The sequence below is a fragment of the Canis lupus genome, chromosome 23 (assembly GCF_048164855.1).
Source record: "Canis lupus baileyi chromosome 23, mCanLup2.hap1, whole genome shotgun sequence".
Classification (NCBI taxonomy): Eukaryota; Metazoa; Chordata; class Mammalia; order Carnivora; family Canidae; genus Canis; species Canis lupus.
Genome location: NC_132860.1, coordinates 10,604,644 through 10,624,162, shown reverse-complemented (window position 1 = coordinate 10,624,162; position 19,519 = coordinate 10,604,644). Strand labels below are relative to the sequence as shown.

Below are 19,519 nucleotides of genomic sequence, written 5' to 3'. Positions count from 1 at the left end.
TGCCCTACAATGTCAACTTCAGGAGGGCAGAGATTTTTTAGTCTGTTTTATTCACTGCTTTGTCCCCAGAGCACAGAAAAACCTCAGCCTAGAGTAGGCGCTTAAAACTATTTGCTGCATGAGTGAGTGTGACCCAGGAGGGTGTCTCCCAGCCTCTCTGACCTTGCGCTCTCCTCGCCCTGAGCTAGAGGGGTGTTCCAGGCTGCTAGTGCTACCACAGCAGCTGGCTCCCCTGCAGCTTTGAACAGGGCCCACCCCTGGCAGGAGGCTTGGAGCAGCAAAGCCAAACCCACGGGAATATATATTTGGGAAAGAGAGATGCTCAGAAGGTCCACCCTTGCCATGTTCACTCCTGGAGAGGCCCCACATCTGCTCCAGAAAGGGCTCTCAGGAGGGCGGGGCAGGATGAAGGCCGGATGGCAAAGGGGCCCCTGTGGTTGGCCTCTCTGCCTGTTTAGCCTCACTGCCTCTGCAGTGGAGCTTAGAACTAGGACCCACCACTGCCCCCGCCCACCTGCCCTACCAGGGGAGCTGCAGCCCACAGGCCGGGCTAGGCTGGGAGGGGAGGCTGAGATTTGGACTTCTTACCCCCACGGGAGGCTCCACCCTGACTGGGCCAGAGGAGGGGCTGCTTAGGAGTGAGCCTCGTGGGGGCCCAGGGAGGCTTCCACCTGGACATCTCTGGTGACATGGGTCCCGGCCACTCCTGTTTTTCAGAATGTGACTGTGACACAATCCCGGTGCCCCGGTGCCACCTGGTATGGAGACCCTGCTTCTTCCCAATCTCTGTGATCTGCCTACCCCTTTCTTTTCCACTCTATCCCATCCCCTGGAGAGCCTGTTCCTTTCACGTAGTGCAAAGAGCCTTGGTTTGCAAGTCCGCGTCCTTGTCCTAAGCTCTGCTTTCTGAGTACAGTGTCCTCATATATAAAGTGGGTGTGCTTATGCTTCAGCATTGTGGTGAGCAAGTACAAGCATGGTGGCGGTGGGGATGATGGTGGCGGTGGGGACGGGGAAGTTGCTGATGGTGGTGATGCTACAATGGCAGCTGATGTTTCCTGAGAGCTAACTGTCAGGAACGTTCCTAGGCCTTTTACGTATATTGTCAAATTAATTCTCATGACAGCCCAATGAGATTCCATGATGATCTCAGCTATACAAACAAGGAACCTAAGGTTAAGGTCATGAAGCTAGTAAATCAGAGTCAGGATTAGAACCCAGGAAATCGGACCCCAGAGACCATGCCTTTTGCCACCGGGCTGCACAGTCCCTGAAGGAAGGGAAAACACTTCAAGAAATATGAAGTTATGTTTAAAGTTTTCTTCACCATTTTCTGGATTATATATATTCTCCTCACCCCCTACCCCCGAGCACACATTTCCTCTCCTTTTCTCCCCCTCCCATCCCTCCTCTTCTCCCTTCAACTGGTGAAGGAGGAAGGGAAATGATATGAGCCACACAGGGTTCTTGGCTGGCAGCCACACAACGGTCCCTCGTTGAGGTGGGAGAGGATGCTGGGGTGGGGTCCTTGGTGGGGAAGCCACGCTGGGAATTTCTCCCTCGGCTGGGGAGCCCCAAGAGCCCCCAGGCCTGCCAATCCCCTCCCCACCCACCGCAGGGAGGCAACTGACGAGGACAAGGGCCTGGGTGGCAGGCTGCTCCCACGGGCGGGCTGGGCTTCCCCACCCCGGGGTGCTGACCGCCCTTGCCCCGCTCAGTGGGAGAAGTCCCAGCTGGACGAGGAGTTCCTGCACAGCGTGGAGAACGTGTGTGGCTGCGCCAGATACGAGTGTGGTGAGTGGGGAAGGGAAGCCGAGGGGTAGAGCCGGTGAGGGCCAGCCGGCGGGACGGCTGCAGGCCGGGCCCTGGGTGACTGTTGCCATCCCGCCCGGCCATCCAGTGAGGGCCCCCGTGTGCCTGAGCCGCGAGCTGGGGGTCATGCTGCCGGGCCAGACGGTGGTGGAGCTCTCCGCAGACGGCGTGTGCCACACCTCCCGCTGCACTGACGTGCTGGACCCCCTGACCAGCTTCTACCAAATCAACACCACCTCCGTGCTGTGTGACATCCGCTGTGAGGCGGTAGGTCGGGGCAGGGGCGGGGGGCCGGCCTGGGGCCCGGGTGACCGGGTGACCCCCGGTGCTCCAGAAATCAGGGCCTCAAGCCTTCTAGATGAGTCTGGAGTGAAGAGTAGGCGCAGGGGTGGGGGCCTCTCAGAGAGGCCTACGGCAAGTGCTGAGCCAGGCGGCGGCAGGGGAGGGGGGGGGGGGACAGCAGCGGCACTCTCCGGGTGGCTTCAGTGTGTGTGTTTGGGTTGCTACCCCTGGTGAGCACTGCTGCAGGCCCCGCATCTAGGGTAGCGACCGGCTTCTAGTAAAAGCCAACCGGGGTGGGATTAGAATAATTCCCATTCGTCAAATGAGAAAACTGAGGTTTAGGGAGGTCCAGTCATTTGTCCAAATCCCCCAGGGACTGGGACTCACCTTGAGGCCCATCTGGAACCAGAACGAGCACCGTTAATCAGCAGCAATGCTGTCTCTGAAGGGGGTGGCAGTGCTCCTTGGCCACTGGGGCTGAGTCTAGGGATTGCTGTGAAGGAGGCTTGAAGTAGACGTCAGGGTGACCTTCCTGCCTGAGACGAGGGGCTGGGAGCTCCCTTTCCCAGGGGGCCTTCCAGGGCTTTGGGCTCAGCGACCTCAGACAGCAGGAGAGCCAGGAGGGTGGAGGTGGGCACCTGGCTGAGGCCCATCTCATCCTGCCCTGCCCTGCAGAACCAGGAGTACGAGCACCCACGGGACCTGGCAGCCTGCTGCGGCTCCTGCAGGAATGTGTCCTGCCTCTTCACTTTCCCCAACGGCACCACCTCCCTGTTCCTGGTAGGCAGCCCCCTATCTACCCACCTGGGAAGGTGTGCCAGGAGGCCACCAGGGCTCAGGGCGAGACACGGACAGGGTCCCAGGCCCTGCCAGGTCCTGGGCTGCACCTTGTGTTTGGAGTTGGGCCCTATCAGTCCCCTCAGGCCCTCTGGCCGCAAGTCCCCCTTGCCCACCTCTGTGCCCTCCAGCCTGGGGCATCTTGGATCGCAGACTGTGCCCGCCATCACTGCAGCAGCACTCCCCTGGGCGCCGTGCTGGTCCGCTCACCCATCAGCTGCCCCCCGCTCAACGAGACCGAGTGTGCCAAGGTCAGTGCCAGCCTGCTGCCCCCACGGCATGGCCTGGAGCCAGGGATATGGGCCGTCTTACTAGTGGGGGGAGTGTGGGGGGCGGGAGGGGGGTCCTGTGTACAGAGGTGAGGGAGGAGGGGTTCCCTGGCGTCTGCACCTGCCCTGCCACCCCAGCTCCTCATCTCGCCATGCATTCCTGCTCTGACCACATCACACCCTGTAGCCTCACACATCATGCGGCTGCACACAGATGCATACAAACATACATCCTCACGTGTTCTAAGCACACTCACATGCACACCAACACAGGCAGTCGATCACTCACACACACCACACATTGCATGGAAACGTGAACACCTCAGCCTGCCAGAGCATGTACCACACACCGTCACACATCAGGGCACACACACCGCACAGATGCTCGGTTCAGTCCTGGGATGGTCTAATGGCATTGCCACTAACCCATCCAGCACCAGCAGGGGCAGCTGTCACTGTGGGCAGACCTCAAGGAAAAGGATTTCTGGAAGGTTGGCTTGTTGAATTATGGAAGTTCCTTGGACATTCAAAGATTTCTGATCTTACCTAGAAAACAAATAGATACGCTCCCAGTCATACACACAATACACACATGTATATGCTCATAAAATCACACACAAATACACACACGCTTATTCACAAAGAACTATCATTGTTTTATCCATTTCATAAAGGAGGAGGAGGGCTATGAGGGATAATTGCCCCCATTTTCAAGGTGGGACAGAGCCCAGACCACTGACCCAAATGGGCCAGCTCCTACATCCCTTCCCTCCCTGACCCTCCATGCAGGAAGCACTAGTGAGGGTGCAGGGTGGGGCATGAGGGAAGCTGCCAGGGAAAGATGGGGGGCCCTGCACCACCTTAACCCAGCCTCCAGTCTTACTGGGGCCACGGGCAGCCTCAGTGCCAGGGTCCTTACCAGTCAGGTTAGCCCCTGTGGCTCTCCTGTGGCCAGCCTTGGGGCCCCTTCTCCCTCTGGCCAGGGCCTGATGGACAGCAGCGCCTGGCGCTCCTCTCCCGGGGCGTCACGGGAGGAAAGGGGTCCCTCCTTGCACTCTTTCTGCCTCTTGCTCAGATCTTGGCTCCTGGCCTGGGATGTGCTCTCCCACTCACCTCCCCTCCTCTCCCTCTAGGTGGGGGGCTCAGTGGTCCCTTCCTTGGAAGGATGCTGCAGGACATGTGAGTGAGCGTGGTGGAGGCCGAGGGGTGAAGAGGGACACTCTTCTATGCTCGGGGGACAGGGTATCACGTCAGGGCTCAAGAGGGCCAGATTCCTGGCCTGGAACCTCCAGTGGTGGTCCTTTGGGGATTATTGGATGAAGGGATCACACCCCCGCCCCTCCACGGGGCTCATGGCACCGGCAGAGATGCAGGTGGGCAGAGACCATGCTCATGTCCCTATTCCAACAAAAGGCATCTGCTTCTTGATGGAGACGGGACTTTGGGCTGTGGAGTCCAGGAGGCCAGTGATTCACCAGCTGCTCTGCCTCCTTCGGCCTCTGCCAAGACCCGCAGCCCCCCAGGCCCCCAGGTGAATCCTCCCTATGGTCAGGAGCCCTGTCTTGCAGGTGCCTCCTGGGTGGGATTCACGCCCACCGGATCCCTCAGTCTGAGCGAATGAGCTGTGCGTCTGTCCTCACACCTGCCCTCCGGAGCCTGCAGCCCCAAACACAGAGGCATGCACGTTCCCGTCAGCTTTAGGACCGTTGCCTACATGCCTCCCCTCCCCCTCGGGTCCTCAGACTGCCCTTCAGAGAAATGTAGCATTTGGGATCCTTTTGCGTCCACCTCACATACCACAAGGAAGCTGGGCTCAGTGCCTCACTGGCTGATCTCTGACCCACAACCCATGTTCTCTGAATATTCCACGTGCTCCCATGTGACCTGCGACCCGTGTCCCTCTCCCCAGGTTCCCCGGGGACCCTGTTTCCTGTGGTCCCCGTTAGCCCCGCCTCTCCTCCACGGGTTAGTGTCCACTGCCACCCAGGTACTCCTCTCGGAAGCCCACAGGACTGGAGGCGTGCAGCCGCAATGCTGTTCCCGACAGTGTCCCTTCTGCTAGGGGGTGGGGGAGGGGAGGGCGGCCCCGCTGCCTGCCTCTGGCGAAGGCCCTTTGGGCCAGCAGTGCATGCTGGATAGCGAGCCTCATCCCCTGGGCTTGCGTGGGATTGCTTCGGCGGTGCCCGCTCTCCTGGAGCCCACCAGTGCCCAGCGCTGCCACCGCTTTGCTCTCACTGGTCGCTCAGCTGGTCTCGGTCCAGGACCCCAAGGGCCATGGCCCGGACAGCCCTTGGTCCTCTTGCCTCCTAGAAGCAGAGGGGGAGGACAAAGGGAACGTACCTTGGCCAGGAGTCCTCTAGCCGGTGCAGTGGGAAACCCACTGTGGTGAGGCCCAGAGGCCCGAAGGAAGGATCCCACCCCACTTCCGGGGTGACGGAGGGAGTCTGTGCATCAGGCAAATGTTTGTTGAGCATCGGTACACCAGGCCCTGTTTGAGGCACTGTAGACACAGCCTAAATAAGGCTGACATTTTAGTGGGAGAGACAGAATAATACGTGAAACATATGACAAGACAGATGCATCTGGGTTTATGGGGATTGAAACTTGTACAATTTGGGGAGTCCTCATTAAGGAAAAGAATACAAACGTACAAATCCTGTGCCAGGGTGTGAAACAGAATATTTAATTAGAATGGGAAAAGACCCCACAACAAGTTGTGGGAGGGGCTGTTCAGAAGGAGGCACAAAGGTTCCCCAGCGTAATTACAGGTACCCGACACGATGGAGATGATGGTAGATGCTGGCGGTGCCCTGGATAGAAATGAGGCGAGGGAGCCCTCAGGGAGGCAGCTTGGGTGGAGGGAGGGAGCTGTAGTTTCAGGAGAGGTGTGGGAAAGGCCTGGGGAGGACACCTGTGAGCCTGTGAGGCCTGGGGTGGCTCTGAGATTGCTTGTCCATCTGTGGGAAGCACGCCCGGCCCAGGAAGCTGCGTGCCGTTGTGCTGTTTTCCATCCCAGTGTGAGGACCCGAGAGCCTGTCAGATGGATAGGGACCCCCGGCGAGCCTGCTGTGTGCCAGCATGTGCTAGAGACGGGGTTGCCGTGCACTCAGGAGATTGCAGATTCCTTATCCTAGACGCCCTCTCAGAGTCAGAATGCAGAAGCCCAGAGAAGGGTGGGGATATGGCCAGGGGCAGGGGCAGGGGTTAGGGACGGGCCCTGGGGCTGGGGCTGGGGCAGGGAGGCAGCCTGCCTGGCATCCAAATCCTCCTCTTCCATGGCCCAGAGCCCCCCCACCCCCGAGGCCATCCAGACCTCATAGCCTGTCTCCCCCACCCCCACCACCCCTGCGTCTTTCCAGGGCACTGAGTTAAAAGGCTTTCTCCCTGCTACGAGGGGCTCTAATGCATGGACGCTAACACTGGCAGGAGGCCCTCGAGCATGACACTAACCGCCCAGATCCACCGGCCTGTCCTGCTGCCCCCTCCCTGCCCCTGCAAGCGCTGGTCGGCCACGGCTGCCTCACCCACCTGTCCCCCCAGGTAAAGAGGACGGGCGTTCCTGCAAGAAGGTGACCATCCGGATGACCATCCGGAAGAATGAATGCAGGAGCAACACCCCTGTGAGTGGCGCCCTCGAGGCGGTGGGAGAGGGGCTTTGCCAGGGTGGGCATCACGGTCTGCCTCCCCGGCCTGCCTGTCTCCAGGTGAACCTAGTGTCCTGCGATGGGAGATGCCCGTCCGCCAGCATCTACAACTATAACATCAACACCTACGCCCGCTTCTGCAAGTGCTGCCGGGAGGTGGGCCTGCAGCGGCGCTCTGTGCAGCTCTTCTGTGCCACCAACGCCACCTGGGTGCCCTACATAGTGCAGGAGCCCACCGACTGTGCCTGCCAGTGGTCCTGAGACCCGGGGGCCGGGGCTGGCTGGAGCTCCTGAGCCACCCCACCTTCTGCTCCCAGCTGGCCCAGGGTGCCGGGGCAGGGGCCCCGGGGGACAGTACAGGTGTGGGGAGCTGTACGGGCAAAACGTGCGATGACAGGCAGAGGCACAGCAGGTGACTAGAAAGGGCCCACCTGGGCTGGGGGCTCAGGGAACTCCACTCTGTACTTGGCCAAGGTCTGGAATGGGCCCCAGGGCAGGGGCAGGAGCCCCCGCACATCTGTGATTCTGGCTGCAGGTGGAAGGGGTGAGTGCTTTCCTGAGAAGCCAGGACCAGAGCTAGACCGAAGGCCACGTGCATGGCTGGGATGTGGCGGCCCGTTCTTTTTTGGCCCTTTCTACCTTGGGAGAAGCATCAGACACAGTAAAAGGAGGGGGCACGTTCATAGCAACACACAGGCCTTGCATGTAGCTGCTCAGGAGGACTTTCCAGAAGCAAAGAGGGTGGGTTCTCACGTCCAGATCTTCTCACCAGTGTCTGTGAGGTCAGGCCCAGAGACTGGGGAGTGGGTTCAGCGACCTTCAAGTCCCCTGTAGGCCCAAGAGGGATGCCCTGGTATTCTGTTGTTGACATTGGGGTTCAGGAAAGGATTTAGAACAAGCCTATGCCTGCTCCATGCACGTCCCCCACACCTGTCTTCCCAGTGGGTGAGGTGGCTCTCCTGAGGTGGTGGCAGGAGCCTCCAAGGGCCCTTGCTTATTTAATTGTACCTTCAGCCCAGAGGGCAATGCCTGGCTTTGCCATGTGCCTCTTCTCCAAGGACATAGCAGAGTTGATCTCTGGAGGGGCCAGAGAGTGAGGTTTGTGACTCAGCCAATTCCCAGGTCTCTGTTCCGTAGGACTGTTTAGCCAGAGAGCATCTGTCAGTGGGAAATGCAGGCCCTACACACGTACAACTGGTCTCCCAGCATTTGTCAGAGCCTTGTCTCTGAACTGGAGTATCCTGCTTAAAGCCAGGGCTAGGGTCCCCTTCACACCCCCACTCTGCAAGTCACCTCCCTGGGTCACTTTGTGGGGCTGGGCCCAAAGGGCACAGACATGAGCTCATTCAGGCCCCAGCACTACCCTGACAGGTCTGGGACTGTGTGGCTGCCCTAGTGGGGAGCCTAGGGTTGGGGTTAGAGGCCTGTGCCAGGATGGTCCCAGCTGTTCCCGCAGCCTCTGTTCTTGTGTCTGTACTCTGGTTCTATATGGAATAAACCACAGAAAGACATCAGGCCTCTGAGCATCTCTGAGGATGTCAGGTCTGCTTTGAATCTGAAAGGATTTCAGCTGTGAAGACAAGACCCTATTTTATGGCTATAGAGGTCACTCCAACTTCTCCTGCCCACCCCCCTCAGTGGCTGCCCCGACAGGCTCCTGAGGGAAGGGTGGAGGGACAGGATGAGATCTTGGGGAGCTGGGGATCTAGGACCCCGACCCCGGTGGGGGCCTCAGTTTGGAAAGGCGGCCTCAGGCTTTCAGATGACTGTTCTTCAACTACTTGTCCCTAATGACCCAGCTTTGCTGACGTGGCCCTCCTGGGCTGCAGCTGGCAGCAGCTCCCCATTGTCCGCCCCACCCCCACCACATACTCCCAGGGGGCCTCGCTTCTGGTGATCACACCCATCGCTAGAACCACAGCCCTCCTCACCTGCACTTCCATCTAGGCACCCCCTCCTGCCTGTTCCTCCTGGAGGCCAACCTCCCACCCCAACCCTCTGGCCAAACATCCCAATCCTGTTCCCCCAGCTGTGTCCTGGGAAACTTTAAGACTCAGATACTTCAGTGAAAGATTAATAAGAAACAAATCGTCAGCCAGCACCATACCCCTGTGCAATGGAGAAGACAGGAGATGGTGAGGAATTTAAACCTTGATCAGTGCTGCCCAGTTGCCTTCAAAAAGCCAGTAGCCCCAGTGTTGATATCAGCGTTCATTAAAACAATTTGGAGATGGCGATTTACCTCAAAATACATATACCCTTTGACGAAGGTCTCTTATTTCTAGGCTGCTGTGGTAGGCTCCAGGACGGTCTCCCAAATATGTCCCCATATTCATGCCAGGAACCTCTGTGTGACTTGACCTAGTAAAAGGGATTCTGCAAATGGGATTAAGACTCTTGAGGTGGAGAGGTGGTCCTGGATTACCCAGGGGGGCCCAATGTCATCCCAAGTCCTCTGAAGAGCGGGGCAGGAGAGTCAGAGTCAGAGGAGATGAGGTGACCGATGCTGAGGTTGAAATGATGTCCTTTGTGGTTGGAGGCAGGGGCCACTGGCCAAAGGATGTGGGCGACCTCTAGACGCTGAGAGAGGCAAGGAAGGGATTCTCCCCTGGAGCCTCCAGAGAGAACACAGGAGTGCCCACACCTTTATTTTAACCCAGCAAAACTGATTTGACTTCTGAGGTCTGGGACCCTAAGAGAATAAATCTGTGTCATCTAAGCCATTGAGCTTGTGGTAATTTGTCACCGCAGCTATAGAAAACGAATACGGCATCTAAAGAAGTAATTCATCCAAGGAGGCAGGTACCCGACTGTGTATCATAGCATCGTCTTAGGTTGTTTTTTTTTTTTTTTTTTTAACCTAGTAACCACTTTCCATGCCTATCAATAGGGAATGATTAGATCACCCGGTAGAGCCACGCTATTGAAGATTATGGAGCTGTTTCCTCTACTGACCCATCTCCTTCATGCACCTATGCAGGGACACACCCACACCCCCACACCCCCAGTCTCATTCCCTTGAAGGGGTTTCAGGACTGAGGAGGGCCCTCCCTGGCTGGCTGGGCCAGCTGGTTCAATGGCAACATTGGTCTCAGAGCATCCTGTCTGGTTCTGAGGGTCCCAAAGACTGTCACTGTGTACGGGATGATGAAATGATGACTCCAGAATTGACTCAAGGCTCAAGGGTCTTGGCATCTCCTCATCGCCACTCTCTTTGTATCACTTAAAGCTTGAAGGAACCCCCGAGGCCACACACCAGACAGGTGAGGAAACAGAAACCCAGGATGGAGGCCTCAGATTGCTGGTAGCTGCACTGGGCGGCTGCCCAGCCTGCGGCCCCCTGTGACGTCTTTGCAAACACGAGGGGTTTTGAGCTCCAGAACCATCCCATTTGCCGTGCTTGGGCTCAAGTTCCCGCCCCGATTTTCTGGGCTTAATCTTCTTCCTGTGGAAATCAATAAGGACATTGTGATGGAATGATTCACGTTCAAGGTCAGGCCAGAGCAAATTGGAGGCGACATGCTGATTTTACCGCCCTCCTGGAGTGGAGAGCCAATCCTGCTCGCAGACCCCTTAACCCTTTCCTCACCACTCCCAGCAGCTGACCCAGGCTGGAGCTGGCCGGGGGCCCTTGGCCCCGGTGTGGCCCTGGCTTTTATATCCCCACCGACCATATGACCACACGGCCTTGGAGCCTCACACGTGGCCCCTGGTGATTTGGGGAAGGCAGAGGGCAATCACAGCCCTGAACCAAACAGGAACAACCTCAAGTGGAAGGTCAGATGCTACTTTTATAAGTTCATGGGCCACATCCCACCCTGGGAAATCTTCCTCTTGGAATCAGAGCTTTCCCCACTTCCAAGGCTCTCTTCAGAGCTCTAGGTCCCCTCTTCCCTGCTCTCCTGGGCTGTCCCACCTGGGGAGGTGGAGGCAAGAGGGATTGAGTTCCTCATTTTTTTAATGCACAGCAAGTCAGATCTTTTCTGTGGCTCAAGCACAATAGAAGTGTATTTCTCCTATAAAAAACAAAAGCAGGTGTTTCTGAGCAGCTGGAACCTTGCATCCAAAATAATTCAGAGACCCTGGCTCCTCTGTCTAGAGGGACTACGTCTTTCAGCACAGGCCTGGCAAAGGCGCCTTGCTCCCCTGCATCAAGCCAGCTCCAGGAGCGCCCAGAGCACGCCCAGAGCTTGGGGAAACGGGAGTGCAGGGGGCTCGCTCTCTGCCACTCCTCCCAGTGGCCAGAACCTGTGTAGGTGGCCACAGCAAACCGCGAGGGAGGCTGGGAGATGTAGTCCAGCTGTGTGCCCAGGAGGAAGAAGAGCTGGGTCCGGAAGATGTCTTCTTAGGGAGGAGGGAGAGATAGTGGGGACGGTTCTGAGGAGTTGGGCTGAGTAGGATAGAAGAGAGATAGGGCGTGAGGGCAAGGGAAGGTTTATCTGTTCCCTGGTTTGAGGACGGCAGTGACTTGACCTATATCCTGGGAGAAGCCAGTGGAGAGAGAAGGGTTTTGCTGGGTGAGAGATCAGGGTCTCTGAGGGCCGTTGGCTGGCATGGGGAGGAACGGTGACAGACAAGGGCACCTTTGGCTGGGTAGACCCTGACTTAGTTCTTTATTCATCCTGGGCACCCCGGTATCTAACATAGCGCGCTGAAAACTGAGTATGAACAGGCCTTAAGCACCAAAGTGAGGAGCCTGGGCAGCAAAAAGTTAAAAGACTATAGGGGTGGGCAGATCCAGGGAGCCAGGTGCCCCCCAACATACTGTGGCAGTGCCAGTTAATCCCTTGCAGCAGGCAGGAGGCCTGCACAGCTGTCTCTCCCAAGCTGCAACTGCACACCCGCCCGGCCCCTGGCCCAGAGGTCCGGGCAGCCCAGGCTCGGGGGAGGAGAAGGAGAGAGGTAGGCAACATGGTGGGTAGCCGGCCCAGCCGCTGCACGCTTGGGGAACTCGTTCTCCAGGGCTGAGCCCTTCTGTGGGCTTGCCACTCAGCCCCCACTTGCCACGAGGATCTACTTCGCTCTGGGCCAGTGTCCTCTCCAGTCAGCTAAAGGCAAAGTGTGTCCCCGCTTCTCCCATACCAGGTCCATTCCTGCCTCTGCACCTTTGCCTGGGCCTTTGCCCCATCTCGAATGCTCTTTGCTCTTTTCCTCCCTCTCGCTGGGCAACTCCAGCCCAGTCTTCAGACCAACCTTGAGCTGCAAAACCCCAGCCCACAGGCTCCTTCTCTTGGGTCAGTAGCCCCCCACGGCCCTGGCTTCTGCTTGTCCGGGGCGTCACATGCCCGTGTGGCTCTATGCTCGGCTCAGGGAAGGGGGATGCAGGCCCAGCCTTAGCATTCAGTCATTATTTAGCCACATTTCATTCACAACAGATGGAGAAGGAAGCTAAGCCTCAGAGAGGTTAAGCAACTGCATAGCTGGAGAGTGGGGGACACAGGACTTGAGCCCAGAGTCCACACTCATACTCTCCATCTCACTGGGAAAAACATGAAGCAGACTGCTGGGTGCCTAATAGTTGCCATTCCAGGCCCCTTCCTCCAAGAAGCCAGAGACGACAGTGGAAAGAATATTCTAGTCTCTCTTTGGCCAGTTACCATAGGATGTTGGCAAATGTCAAGCCTCAGTCCTCCATTGTGAGGAGGGGCGACAGGTTCTGCATGCTAGGGTTGGCATGAGCGTCAAGTGAGATCATGGATGGGAACAGGCCAGACAATTGCACAGTCTGCCACCCTGTGTGAAGCTGCCTGGCTGAGCCAGGAGATCCCGGCCCAAGCCGGGCACAGTGCAGGAGAAAAGCTGGAGCAAAGAGCCCAACAGAGCCCCAGCCCTCCCTCCCCGCGGGAGCTCTGGGGCTCACCACTGAGCCTTCACCTGGGCTGTGCCCGGCCAGCGTGCATCCTGCCTCTGTTATCTGAGCTAAATCACTGTTTATAAACGGCCGGAGCTGAGGGAGCAGGGTGCTCTGAGGGAAGAGCCTGGGTGACGGGGTCCAGCCCTGTTTCTGAACAGCAGTGTGATCTATCCTCTCCAAATCCCAATGTCCTCACCACCAAAATGGAAATGAGAGTCTGGCAAAATGATGGTGACAAGGTTTAGCGGTAAAGCCCCTGGCCCACCATAGGCATTTAATGAATGAAGCTATTGTTGCCACTGCGGACAGGAGTGACCTAAGGGTCATCGTCTTCAAACTCCACATCTCCAGGAGCAGAAACTGACCCTTAGAGAGGGACGGTGACTTACCCAAGGTCTCAATGCAAAGTGAGCAATGGCAGAGCCAACACCAGACTCCAAACCCAGTGCTCCTTCCATTGCAAACTCAAGGGAGCTTTCTCTGACTTCCAAACCATGTAGGGTCTCCTTGCCCTGGCCTCACAGCCTTCACCTTCTGAGTCACCCACCGGGCCTTCCAAGACTTCTGTCTCTTTCTAAGATAGGAGCCTCTTGCTCCTGCCCCAGCTCCCCAACAGTAGCTATTACAAGGCTGGCTCCTCCGCAAGGTGTTCAGACCCAGCCAGGGAGGTTCTTGGGGTTCCGGGAATGTTCCAGGGATGGATTCCCTAGATGGAGGGGAGCTAGAAGTGAGAGAGGGAAGGGTTAAAGTGAGGCAGCTGGAGCGGGCAGCCTGCAGACGGCCCAGCCCAGCACTGGGAGGCCTGCCCCACTCCATTCCTTTGCAGATCAGTTACACCCAGCTGTCTTCCTCCCCACCGCCAGTGCCCCTCGGATTAGGCGGGAAAGGATCCCCGGCCTGCAGCCTGCACACGGCCCGTGGGGAACAGCGCCTGCAGCCCACGCCTCCACGACAGCTGCTGAGTGTCAGGCGAGAACATAGATCAGCAGGGTCCTGGCAGAGGTGCCCCCAGCCCAGGCCCTGCCCCCAACATGTGCAGGAGGGGCCGCCTGGCGAGAAAGGGGGTCTGTAAGGGATTTGGGAGGTACAGGGGAGGGACTGCTCCCAAAAATACCTCCTCTGCCCATATGTCACTGGGCCTCAAATTCTACCCTTAGACATCTTGGAAACTTCAGGTCTTTCAAAGACACCAATTAAAAACTACATTTCCCAGAGCAGCTGGCATTCCTATGTACTGTTTGATGGGAATGTCTTCATAAAATTAATCAGAATTTTATTTTACTTTTACAAAGAATACATGAAGTCCCTCAAAAATATCTATCCGTTGGGGCACCTGGATGGCTCGGCCAGTGGAGCATCCATCTTTTGATCTCAGGTCTTGATCTCAGAACTGTGAGTTCAAGCTCCACATCAGGCGTGAAGCCTACTTAAAAAAAAAAAGTCTATGCCTTTGTCTTAGTGTTCCACTGAGAACTTTAACTTAAGATGAATTTAACATAAATAGTTGATAATATGGAGAAAATGTTGTGGGCTATGGTTTCAAGATAAAAAGACTAATGTCATAAAAACTCTCAAAAAACTAAAAACAAGCCATATGATACGACAAAGAAAATTTAAAACTAGAAAATATCTGTGTTTGTAATGAAAAACATGAAACAGTTCCATCTATAGGTCAGATATATGAAATTTCTGGAAGCTATCAAGCAAATGGGAAACAGCACAGTGTATAGGTTGGACAGACTTTCTGGGTTCTAATCCTGATTTCTTCACTCAGCAGTGAGTGAAGAAACCTTGGCAAGTTACTGAACATCTCTGAACTTCAGTTTCCTCAACTGTGAGATCAAAATAATAATTATAATAGTGATGAGGATTATGTAAAGATTAGAAGAGATCTTGTGGGGGAACATCCTTGTGATCCCACCATCAGAGGAACTAATATCACCACTGAATGAATGGCTATGGTTGTCTCCCCCATCACTCACCTACACAGCTGCTGAGGAACCCCACACAGTAGCAATTCATATTAATGTCTACTTTTATTATAAATATTATCAATTAAAACTTTCTAGCTATTTGAAAATGATGGACAACTCCAAAATGATATCCAAGTTGAGATGGCAGAGGGAATATCAGTGAAATACCATCAATTCAAGAAACAGGAAGGACATGAAGAGCATTCTAATTAACATTCCCAGGATGATTTGTGAGGATTTTTAAGTATCTATAAAATAAGAGGCTTGTGGGGCACCTAGGTGGTTCGGTGGTTGAGCATCTGCCTTTGGCTCAGGTCGTGATCCTGGGATCCTGGGATTGAGTCCCACATCAGGCTCTCCGCATGGAACCTGCTTCTCCCTCTGCCTGTGTCTTTGCCTCTCTATGTGTGTCTCTCATGAGTAAATACAATATTTTTTAAAAACTAAAAATAAGTAAAATAGGAGGCTTTTATATAAAAACAAAATTAGAAAACAGAAGAGTTTTGTTTTGACCTTATAATAGAGTATCCTACAATTGTAGACCTACCATGCAGCTATAAACAATTAGAAAATTGGACAAAATACATGAGATTTCTGTTTTCAGACATTGAACAACAGGCAATGTAGGGCTAGGATTCCTAAGAGGAAATAAAATAAGTGCAATGAATCTTACTAGAAAACTCCCAACTTTTTGCTTATAGGCATTTTCTGGAATAAGACACAGACATGGGGTAGCCCCAGGAGAGGGTGGTGGTCTCATTGAGTTGAAGAGACATAGATCAAAGCAGGAAGTCTGAGACAAATGGGATTTGTGTGTGGCAGAGTATCAGAGTAGAGAGAGCTATGTAGAGAAAGAGCTCCAGAAATCTGGATAGATTATCTGTTGCTGAATGCTAAAGTACACATGTGTAGGGTAGAAATCCATAAGGGTGGGCAAGGAACTATTGGCCAGTTGTAAACTGAGTAATTCCTGGAGCTTATACAAGCATAAGAGACATTCAAGTTCTTACCACCCAGGGAGGAAAGACCTCACTGAACGTCCAAGGCATTTAATTGAGCCTCCAGAAAGGGTCACACCTTAGAAATAGGACTAAACTAGCCCTAGAGTAAATCCTACCCTAAGCCTGCTCTAATTAAGTTTGAAACAAGTTTGAAATTGACCATGCTGATATTCAAGTAACTTAACTATAAGATATAACTCTAAATATTCTTCAGATGAAAAAAATCCAGATGCTCAACAATGGAATTATAATGTTCAGAGTCAATTAAAAAAATTACTAGACATGCAAGGAACCTGGCAAATGTGACTTATAACAAGGAGAAAAATCAGTCAATAGAAACAGACATAGAAATGATAAAGGTGATATTAGCAGACAAGGACTTTAAAATAGCTATTACAAATATGCTCAAGAGTGTAGAGAAAAATATTAACATAGAAAGAAATGAAAGATATTTTGACAAAGAAAATGGAACTTCTAGAGATGAAAACATAAAGTTTTAAATGAAAGTAGGGGGATCCCTGGGTGGCGCAGCGGTTTAGCGCCTGCCTTTGGCCCGGGGCGCGGTCCTGGAGACCCGGGATCGAATCCCATGTCGGGCTCCCGGTGCATGGAGCCTCCTTCTCCCTCTGCCTATGTCTCTGCCTCTCTCTCTCTCTCTCTCTGTGTGACTATCATAAATAAATAAAAATTTAAAAAAAAGTTTAAATGAAAGTAGGAGTAACAACAGATTAGAGACTTCAGAAAAAAAGACCAATGAATTTGAAGACATAAGAGAAACTATCCAGAAGGAATTACAGAGTGAAAAAAAAGACTAAAAAAAAAAAATAGGGCCCCAGTGAGCTGTAACATAATATGAAGAGATCTAAAATCCATGTAATTTAAGGACCAGAAGGAGAGAAGGAAAAGAAGAAAGCACTTTAAGAAATAATGGCTGAATTCAGAATATATAGAGAATTCCTCAACTCAACAACAAAAAAACTTTTTCAAAGGGCAAATAATCTAGGTATTTCTCCAAAGAACATACACAAATGGCCAATAGGCACAAGAAAAGATGCATGAATCATTAACCATTAGGGAAAAGAAAATCAAAACACATTGAGACATACTCCATAGTCATTAGGATGGGTATTATTAAAAAAAAAAAAAGTAACAGGTATTGGTGAGGATGTAGAGAAGCCTGAACCCTCGTGTACTGCTGGTGGGCATGTAAAATGGTACAACTACCATGGAAAAAATACGGACATTTCTCAAAAAATTAAAAATAGAATTGCCATATGATTTAGAAATTCTACTCCTGGATATATATTCAAAAGACTTGAAAGCAAGGTCATAAACAGATATTTGCATACTCATGTTTATAGGAGCATTATTTACATTAACCAAAATGCAGGAGCAACCCAAGTGTCCACTGATGGATGAATGGATAAACAATGTTTTATATACAATGGAATATTATTCAGCCTTAAAAAGGAAGAAAATTTTAATACATGCTTCCTCATGAATGAACCTTAAAGACATTAGGCTAAGTGAAATATCCATAACAAAAAGGACAAATACTGTATGATTCCACTTATATGAGATGCGTAGAGTAACTTACCCTCATGGTCAGCCAATGAATTGCACAGAGGTTATGCTTAAACATGTCAAAACCCACAAGTCTCCATACTCTGCCTCTCAATCTGTATGTTGGTTAATGATGCACTCAAATTTGCAGTCATGAGACTGACATAGGGTAACATATAAAATCAAAGAAATAGAATTGAAATCTCAGAAATAAACCCATACATTAGTGGTCAATTAATTTTTGTCAAGGGTGCCAAGACAAATCAATGGGAATAGAATAGTTTTAAACAAGTGGTACCGGGATAACTGAATATCTAAATGAAAAACAGTGAAACTGGACCTGTGCCTTATACCATACACAAAAATTAATCTCGAATGATTACAGACCTAAACATAAGAGGTAAACAATAAGACTCTCAGAAGAAAATATAGGATAAATTTGCATGACCTTGGATTAAATAAAACCTTGGATTAAATAAAGCCAAAAGCTCAAGTGATGGGGGAAAAAATAGATTCTTTGAATTTCACCAAAATGAAAACTTTTATGTTAGGGTTCAAAAGTTAATATGGAAAAAGTAAAAAGACAACTCACAGATGGGAAGAATATTTGCAAGTCTAATGTCTAATAAGAGACTTGTGTCCATAATATATAAAGAATTCATAAATCAATAGTAAACAACAGTAATAAATAAACCCAAATAATCCAGTTTTTAAAATGGGCAAAGAAAAAAAAAATAAAATGGGCAAAGGATCTGAATAGAAGAATCTGAATCTCCAAAGAAGATGTGCAAATGTTCAATAAGCACACCAAAACATGATCAACATCATTAGCCATCAGGATATGCACATAAAATACACAGGAGATATCACTTATATATCCACTAGAATGGCTATAATCAAAAAGCCACATAATAACAAGTGTTGGAGAGGATGAAGAAAAATTGAAACCCTCATGCATTGCTGATGGGAATATAAAATGATACAACTTTTGGAAAACAGCCTGGTAGTTTCTCAAAATATTAATCATAGGGTTTCCATATGATTCAGCAATTTTACTCCTAGGTATAAACACAAGAGAACAAAAATATATGTCATACAAAAAAAATGTATACCAGAAAGTCAGCAATGATATAGATCACTTGAAAAACATTCTTAACCAACTAGACCTAAATGACACATAGAATACTCCACTCAACAGCAAAATAAACTTTTCAAACTCAAATGGGTCATTCCCCAGAATAGACAATATGTTATATTATTAAATGAGTCTCACTAAATTTAAAAGAAATGCAGTCATACAAAATATGTTCCCCAATCACCATGGATTTAAGTCAGAAATCAACCAAAGGAAGAAATCTAGAAAATCTCCAAATATATGGAAATTAAACAACATATTTCTACATAAAATACAGAAAAATCTCAAGTGAAATTGAAAATACCTTGAACTAAATGAAAATGAAAACATATTAAAAATGTAGGATGCAGCTAAAGTCCTTAAAAGAAAAAGTATAGCTTTAAATACATATTAAAAAGGAAGAAAGAGAGACGCCTGGGTTGCTCAGCAATTGAGCGTTTGTCTTCAGCTTAAGGCATGATCCCAGGGTCCTGGGATCGAGTTCCATATCGGGCTCCCATAGGGAGCCTGCTTTTCCTTCTGCCTATGTCTATCCCTCTTTTTGTGTCTCTGATGAATAAATAAATAGAATCTTTAAAAAAATACAATAATATAAAATGAAAAGGAAGATTCAAAATCAATAATTTTAAGTTTTCACCTCAGAAGGCCAAAAAATAAAGCCTGAATCAAATTCCAAGCAAGCAGAAGGATGTTAATAATAAAAATCAGAACAGAAACTGATGAAATAGAAAAAAGAAAAACAATAGCAAAGATAAAGCCAGAAATTAATTCTTTGAAGAGATCAGCAAAACTGACAAACTTTTAGCCAGACTGACCAAGAATAGGGGAGAACACACAAATTACCCAAATCAGGAATGAATGAAAGAGAGGATATCACAAAAATCCTACAGAATTATAAGGGAATATTATGAATAACTTTATGCCAAAAATCTAAGCAAATAAAGTGAAAAAATTCTGAAGAAGATATAAACTATCAAAACTGACTTAAGAATAGAAAATACATTAAATTGTGTATCAAGTAAAAAACTGAATTTATAATTAAAATTCATCCCACAAAGGAAATCGTTAAGATGGAAATTTCCCCTAAGTTAATCTATATATTCATTGAAATCCTCATCAAAATCCCAGCAAGCTTGTTTTGTAGAAAGT

The 19,519-nt window shown here is 51.0% G+C and overlaps 1 protein-coding gene across 1 annotated transcript in view; it reads left to right on the top strand.

The window, feature by feature from the left end:
* OTOG (otogelin) overlaps positions 1–9,563 on the top strand; it is a 90,310-nt gene extending 80,747 nt beyond the window's left edge. The window contains exons 49-56 of the mRNA XM_072793691.1: positions 718–758; positions 1,719–1,794; positions 1,901–2,079; positions 2,770–2,874; positions 3,063–3,182; positions 4,334–4,379; positions 6,741–6,820; positions 6,905–9,563. Coding sequence (XP_072649792.1) covers positions 718–758; positions 1,719–1,794; positions 1,901–2,079; positions 2,770–2,874; positions 3,063–3,182; positions 4,334–4,379; positions 6,741–6,820; positions 6,905–7,105 — 848 coding nt within the window. The 3' untranslated portion in view covers positions 7,106–9,563. The remainder of the gene's footprint in view (positions 1–717; positions 759–1,718; positions 1,795–1,900; positions 2,080–2,769; positions 2,875–3,062; positions 3,183–4,333; positions 4,380–6,740; positions 6,821–6,904) is intronic.
* The last annotated feature ends 9,956 nt before the right edge of the window (positions 9,564–19,519 follow it).